Source organism: Anguilla rostrata, chromosome 3 (assembly GCF_018555375.3).
Source record: "Anguilla rostrata isolate EN2019 chromosome 3, ASM1855537v3, whole genome shotgun sequence".
Lineage (NCBI taxonomy): Eukaryota > Metazoa > Chordata > Actinopteri > Anguilliformes > Anguillidae > Anguilla > Anguilla rostrata.
The window spans coordinates 45,520,589-45,528,487 of record NC_057935.1 but is presented as its reverse complement, the minus strand read 5'-3'; the positions used below and the strand labels follow the sequence as shown (position 1 = coordinate 45,528,487).

Below are 7,899 nucleotides of genomic sequence, written 5' to 3'. Positions count from 1 at the left end.
TCATAATTTTTTGCAAATGTTTTAATTTTTGGGATATGTCACCAGGTTTACAGCTTTTACTAACCCCTGCCCTCATCATAACATTTTGTATGGAAAACCATTCAAGAAGTCGATGTGCATGCCAAGGAATGTCCTGCGCTGAAAACATGAATTGGCTTCATTTAAGGAACAACGTGATTTTGCAATAATTGCATAGCCTACGCACGATGAAGAAAGCAACCCATTTGGCAGTGGGAGGGACTTTGTGCCGACAGTCACATGAGAGTCAGCGGCGAATTGGACTCGCCTAACAACAGCGCAATGAAGAACCGCAATGAAATGCAGGAACTTAACAAGATAAAGGCGTTAAATAGCGGCAGCGTCAACAAAACTATACTGTCATAGTATCTCAATAATCAACAAAAGGTATGGCAAATTTCATAATGGTGGTCGCAGTTTGACAACGTCATTTAACTAGCTTTAGCCAGAGCCATTTTAAAGGCTCTGGCTTTAGCTATATTTGTGGAGACAGAGATTAGCCTAGCTCGTTGGCGGTACTTAGCCGACGGTAACTGTCAATTCATGCAAGTTGGCAAGATAACTATAACGACAGACTTTAGTCCAGCTAACGTTATATTGCCAGGTATTATCTAGGCACCAGTAAATGTCATTTAAGACGGCCTGTTCGTTGGTTAACCAATTAAATGTCGTGTAATCTAACGAGATAGTTACTCGATTTGCAACGACACAAATCCAAGTCGCTAGTTAGCTACCCTATCACTAGCCAGTTTAATTGGAAGGATCTGCTTCACTGTGGAAACTTTATCTGTTGCTTGGTAACGTTTGATGTACGGATGCCATTAGCAAGGGAGTTAGCTATTAGACTAGGGGGTCCTTCGTTGTGCATTCCCCAGACCGAGTGATTTAACTACCGCGCCATAAAATGCCAAGTTTATGTAATAAGCCAAGCTGTACATTTGTAAATGTTAGACTATAGTGTTTTCTAATTGAGTTAGCTAGCATATCATTGGCTCGCGTAACTAACGTTAGCTGTGCCAACAAGTGCAGCAGAGTCACGCATTGTTCGCCGTTTGCTAGCGATACCTACGTTTGGGACGTGAAACTAACAAGATTAACGCAGGATGGGTATATTGTTTTGCAACGTCATCAGCCAGATATATACTTAAGTTATGATATTTTCGGTAGTTCTATTGTTTGATTAGATGGCTTACACCATGGTCATGTTAACTTCATGTGGTCACGCACCAAGAACGAAGTGATAGGCTATACTGTAAATACTAGCGTGGATTAGTTCGTTATTATTATAGCTGGATACTACTAGATGGAGAACTAGGCAGTGCTCACTATTTCAAGACTATTCTCCCCTGTTATTGAATTTAGGTAATTCGCTTGCAAACTAAGCCAGTCTAATTGTGCGATTTAAATGGAAGCTAATATTTAGGTGATGAACGGCACACCTTTTCATACTAAAGTTAATGTTGCTATGCTAGCTAGGTAGGCCACAGTTGCAAGCAGGGACGTTAAGCCATGGTCAATTCGCTAAGCTAACACGAAATAGAACAACAGTTAGCTGATGTTTGTTAACTGGCTGTCACAGCCAGGCAAGATACAATACAATAAATAAGTCTGCCTGGTTCTGGTGACTACTGTCACTCAGCTTAAAGGGTAAAATATTAAACTTTTAACTTAATGAATCCACACAAATGCAGTCTTATTGCTAATAAATTGTTTTAATACAATCACTCTTATACATTCAATGCTTGCTCCATCCTTTTTTTTTCTAACTGGTGTTACATGTACCTTTTGTCCCACCATCCTAGTGAGTGAACTGAACTGTGCTATTGTATAAATTACGCTTTACTGTCTGTTAATCACTAATGTTCTACTTGAATATATTGGGAACAGGAAATTATGCTGAGCAGTGAATTACTTATAGCGCAGTATTACTGGCAGTGAAGATGAGAGCAAGCACGTAGAGCACTTCCACAAGAAGCACAGTAAGGGCTTTGTCTTTCATTGCAGAAAACACTGTCTGAGGAGTGGTGTTTCCCAGTGACTCCCCATTACGAATGCTTTTCGGGTGCCTATGATCACAGGCGTCTAATGGCACGCGTTTATGACAGCAAAACAGGCTCAAAACTTCTGTGGCTACCACAGTCTTACAGAACTTTATATTCTAAATTATACGTTATGTCCCTGCACTTAGCTACAAATTGTCAGTGGTTGTAAAGCCAGACCAACTGCAGTCACCGTCACCAAAGTCTCCACCTGGGAAAAAACCCTGAAAGTACTGGGTCTACATATGCTGCTTAGCAAACTAGGCTACAGTTTAGGCTATTTACTATTGTTGCTCTTCTAGTTATTGCTTTGAATTCCTCCTCTAACATTTCCACTGTTTAACTGTGCCAGAATGTATGTTGTGTGTAAATATGTGTCTGTAACCCCCAGGCTCTGTGGAAGGTTCTGGAAATATTTTATCTTGCATCGTCCTCTGGCAGGTGGTGCAGTTCTTTATCTTTGTTATTTGCCATAAACCATGCAGTTTGGTGGTCAAGCTGGCGTGTAGGATTGAATCATGCCCTGTAGGCAGACAAGGGCTGTTCTGTTGGCTGCAGTGTAGGCAAGGGTTAGGACTTTAAACCTGATCCTGGTGGTGACCGGTAGCCAGTGGAGTGACCTCAACAGGGGCATCGCCCAATGCTAGTGTAGTTTTTCTATTCTGCTGTCTTGTATTTTTCTGAAAGCCATATTACCGCGTGAATGAACTAACTTGTAACTTGTTGTTTTCCAGGTAATGAACAATGTTTTACAGAGAACAATAGAGGTAAGGATGTTGCCACATTGTCCCTTTATTGTGCCTTTTCAACACTGATCTGAAACTCCATTTTTGTTTGGCAGACTCTTATTTTTATTTAAGAAATACTCCATTTAGATTTTATTTCATTTTGTTGACTAAAAGGGAGCCGTTACAGGAACCTTTTAGCGGTAGCTCTGTTAAGAGAGTTAATGAGAATCACACCACATTTTTGTGATGTTCCCACTGTTGTTATGCAACAGATATGATAAATTCCATAGAGATAAGCTCATAGTCTTGTAATTATGTATCCAGTTCCAAGAATGATTTAATGTTCTGGTCCTGTGCTTGTACATAGAAGTTTGACTCTTTTCAAGGTCATATTCCAAAAGAGCCTCATAAGTAGGACCACTAGTTGGTCTCACCTTGTGACATTAGTCCTCCACCAGCTAGAGGTCGCAATAGCCGCTTTGTCAAGCCCCTTCTCAAACAATTATCCCATTTGCACCACCTCAATAATCTAAGTTTATAAAGTAATTAATTAAGCACAGGTGATGATTGGCAGCGATATTTATGAGTGACACTCATGCTAAATTCAGTTTGATTACGTACTACCAAGGACATGCTGCAGTATTTTTAAATGTTGTACAGGGGCATGGTAGGTTTTTTAGAAGCAGTGGGAAATTGCCACAGTAAAAATGAGATCAGGAGGATAACCTTTGACATGCAAGTTTAAATCCCTGCAGGTCACATGGTGGAGACAAACCAGTGGCCCTATTCATAAGTAAACCGAGTGCTAGAGGCTAACTATAGATGGCAGACAGAAAAGGCACTTAAGTCCCGAGGAGGAGGAAGCTGATTTAGAGCTCAGACGGACAACGATAGAACAGTGCGGCTGATTACGCTCTTTCCTCCAGGTCGCGCCCGGGAAGAGCAGCCATGACGGCCAAGTCGTCCCTGCTGAAGGTGATCCTGCTGGGGGATGGCGGGGTGGGCAAGAGCTCCCTCATGAACCGCTACGTGGCCAACAAGTTTGACTCGCACCTCTTCCACACCATCGGCGTGGAGTTCCTCAACAAGGACCTGGAGGTGGAGGGCCGGCCCGTGACCATGCAGATCTGGGATACGGCGGGCCAGGAGCGCTTCCGCAGCCTCAGGACGCCCTTCTACCGGGGCTCCGACTGCTGCCTGCTCACCTTCAGTGTGGACGACAGCCAGAGCTTCGCCAACCTGGCCAACTGGAAGAAGGAGTTTGCGTACTACGCCGACGTCAAGGAGCCCGACAGCTTCCCCTTCGTGGTGCTGGGCAACAAGCTGGACGTGACCGAGCGGCAGGTGGCCACCGAGGACGCCCGGCGCTGGTGCCGGGAGAACGGGGACCATCCCTACTACGAGACCAGCGCCAGGGACGCCACCAACGTGGCGCTAGCCTTCGAGGAGGCGGCGCGCCGCGTGCTCGCTGCCGACGACCGGGCCGAGCACCTCGTCACCACGGACACGGTCGATCTGCACAGGAAGCCGCGCGCTGGCGCCACCTGCTGCTGAAGCCTGCTGTAGGCTAACTAGCTAGAGAACTTCCGACGAATGGAAGTAAATTAACAAGCATCATCACTACTGATGACTGAAGGATTAAAATGATGATTAATGTAGTATCAACCTATTATTAAGACTTAACCTCTAAGAAGGGCTAAATTGGATTAAAAATCCATTTAACGGGGGTTCTCCAATTGAGTAGCCTCATGTAGCGAGCTATCACAACCCAGCACGAGCCAAGGGTTTATACATACAGGCCAGACGTCTTAAGTTTGGTGTGATGTGTATGATGTCGTTGGGTGTGTGTCTTTAAATAGGATATTGTGAAGGACTGATTCTGTTAACTATGAAACATTTGAGTGTTCTCACACTTGCAATATAAAAATTTGATTTAATATTTTTTAGCAGCAATCAGTATGCATAGAATTTAAGGGGGATGGTGTAGATGGTGCCAAACATAAAATGCTGATTTTTCATCATTTATAATAAATATTATATATATATATATAGGCTATATATACCGAATTAAGTCCTTTACAGTATATTGTCTTTTCTTAGACCTCACTTGGAACACTTTCTACTAAAAGCATTAGCTTTACTACTAATTTCCTATTTGTCTGATTTTGAAGTGTATCTATTGTTTAGCAATAATAAATGAACATGGGTATAATTGCCAGCCTTGCATTTGGTATATCTGTAACAATACCTCTGCTGTGGCACAAATGGCAAGAGATTATTAAAGCAGGTACACAATGTAGCTTATCTTGAATTTTGGCATCCTGTCATTTGAAGAATACAGGGGTTAAGCCTTTTCAGCAAAAGACATGAACGACATGTTGGCAATAAACTGTCTGTGATCTGTATGTCCAGTTCCGCTTTTAAAGTGATCACTATTTGCAGGAGGCTTTTTTTTAAAAATAACAATTAATTATATATCATCAAGAGGTGATTTCATTATGAATATGGAGTGTATGGATATTAATATTCCTCAACATGTGCTTCTAGGCTTCCAGATTTCAAATATATATATATATAAATGAAAAACTTTTCATTAAAATGTAGACATTTAATTTACCTTACTGAAGAAAATTTAAAATTCTCTTATAAATCCTGACACTTTATTTCTGTTTTGTTTGGAACAAATTGATAAACTTTTTTGATCCATTTTGATTTATTTATATGTTGCTAGCTCTCAAGACTGTTAGATGAACTGCTATTGTATTTATTAATCTGTTTACATTTTATCATTCTTGATTTAGTTCATCTCAATCCATGTAGGTCTCCATGTGTGTCAGATTGTGAGTGAAGACAAACGGATTTTTCATGAAATAAAATCTGTCAATGGAGCAATATCCATGAATGATTCTTGACTAAGACTATTGGATGGCATTCAGTTCAGTTTATTCACTTATTTTAATTAGCAAATTCTTTTTTTTACTGGCCACAAGACGCGTGATTTTAAGCAAACCTTAAAATCTGCAAGCTGCATATATTTATGAGTTTTGTGAAATGGGCTTACCTTGATGGGTTAAAATGTGTTTCTTTTACAGACATGGAATTTACTGTTAAATATTCCAAATATGTGGAAAATACATTTCACAGCAATGTAATATATAGCAATGTCAGAAGCAACAAATACAGCTAAGTAATATTTGGTATATTTTTATACACGATTTGTCATTTTTGTATTATGATTGCAATATATTGGAAGCATATGTAAATATATTTTCAAATATATTCTATTTCTGAAAGGGTGGAGCGGAAGGCTTTCAACTTTGGTGATCATTTGGTGATTCGCAGACCTGTTCCTGAGGATCTACCTTCCTGTAGGTTTTCATTTCTTTCTACCCTAATTTGGCAGTACTGATTCTACTAATGAACAGCTCAGTGGGACCTCTAGCAGTGATTGTTAGGGTTGGAGTGAAAACCTTCAGGATTGTGGATCTCCTGTAACAGGGTTGGGGACCACTGGCCTAAAGTATTCTTCAGCTGGCATGGAGTAGAAGTGCAGAATGAACTAATTTAAGTGCATGATTGGAGGTCTGAAGCTCTATGGAATGTCTCAGGATCATTAGGGTTCTACTGTTATTCTACATCAGTACAGTGGTTTTTATTTGGCTTTTATATATGGAAAATATTTGTATGTTGCAGTATCATATCGTCTACGACTGTTTGCATTTGTGACAACCGGCATTTAAAGGATATGATTTTTCGTGATTAATGTTGATTTTCAGACCATAAATGACTCAACCAGAGGCAGCAGACTTTGGTATTTCCTCCGACACACACAAGAGCTTTTGCTGTCTGACAGCTGACCGCGCAAAATAATATTCAGCAATAAAGCCAAATGCTACTGATCCCAGGGAGCCTATGGGTCTGAAAATCTGTGTTTCCTAATTAAATAGGAAAAATCACATCTGTGCTTTGGCAATTGAACACAGTTGCAGTGCTATGAAGACCTTGTATGCCAGCAAGGAGCTAGGCCTTTTGGGAATATTGTAATGGTGCGGTACACTGTTCAAGTAAGCTAAATGACTCCTTGAAAACCCCCACTCACCACAATTGCTTAGCTTTTAAAGGTCATCAACTGGATACCGATGGCAGAACTACAATTACAATTACAATCATAGCTCAGACAAAGTTCCCCCCAGGGACAATAAAGATGAATGGTTTTACTGATTAATTGACATCACAGGTTCAAAACGTGGTTGTGGTCAGCTGACTGGGACCATGATTGGCCTCCTGACTGCATTAGGGAGGAATTTAATTGGCTCAGTTCTGCACGTGAGAGGTTAAATCAGCTCTTGAAATCAATTTCATAATATAACATACGTAATTAAATTTGAAGAATTGCCTCATGTTTGGCATCTGTAGATCATCCTGTGTGATAAATGATACCTATGGATTTCTGTTGAAAATGATGAGCATTGTGTTGGTCGACTGGTAACATAATAACAGTGTATCAATAATGCAATCTTTGTTTAAGGAATGTTTAACCCTCCCGTTATGTTGCGGGTCAAATTGACCCTTTTTAAAGTTTGAAAATCTAGGAAAAATACTTAAAAGTATTTTTTTCAGTATGAAACTTCTTCTACTGGCCTTAATTAGTGTAATCAACATTTGAAATGAAAATGGTTCATTTCATGTATTTGCAAACCCCCCCTGCATGTTTATATCACGGAGATACTGTTCGGCTCCATTTGACCCGGCAGTGAAAGTGGAGGCTAAAAGGAGTCAGAAGTGTCAAATTTAGACCATTTCTTTCTTTGCAGATGTGAGACATAAGGTATTTCCTACTCCCTCCCACCATATTTCACCCCAATCACACACACACACACACCCGCATGCACACACGCACACACAGACACACACATACATGTTAGTATTGCTATACTTGTGAGGACTTCCCATTGACTTACATTCATTCCGTAACCTCTAACCCTAACCCTAACCCCAACCAATACATGCCTAACCCTAAGTCCTAACCCTAAAACAGCCTCTTGAACTTGTGGGGACCAGCAAAAGGTCCCCACCTTGTGTAATTTTCCTCATCCTTCTATCCTTGTGGGGAC

General features: G+C 40.8%; 1 protein-coding gene across 1 annotated transcript; it reads left to right on the top strand.

Annotated features, from left to right (window-relative positions):
- Positions 1 to 236: 236 nt before the first annotated feature.
- On the top strand, positions 237 to 5,679 carry LOC135250985 (ras-related protein Rab-9A-like). Its single transcript, XM_064327890.1, has 3 exons — positions 237 to 405; positions 2,792 to 2,824; positions 3,712 to 5,679. Exon 3 carries the CDS (start codon positions 3,734 to 3,736, stop codon positions 4,337 to 4,339), a length of 606 nt encoding a protein of 201 aa, XP_064183960.1. The 5' UTR covers positions 237 to 405; positions 2,792 to 2,824; positions 3,712 to 3,733; the 3' UTR covers positions 4,340 to 5,679.
- Positions 5,680 to 7,899: the final 2,220 nt, after the last annotated feature.

What these genes read in the sequence shown, in the direction of transcription:
- LOC135250985 (XM_064327890.1), top strand. Translation starts at nt 3,734, where the DNA reads ATGACGGCCAAGTCGTCCCTGCTGAAGGTGATCCTGCTGGGGGATGGC.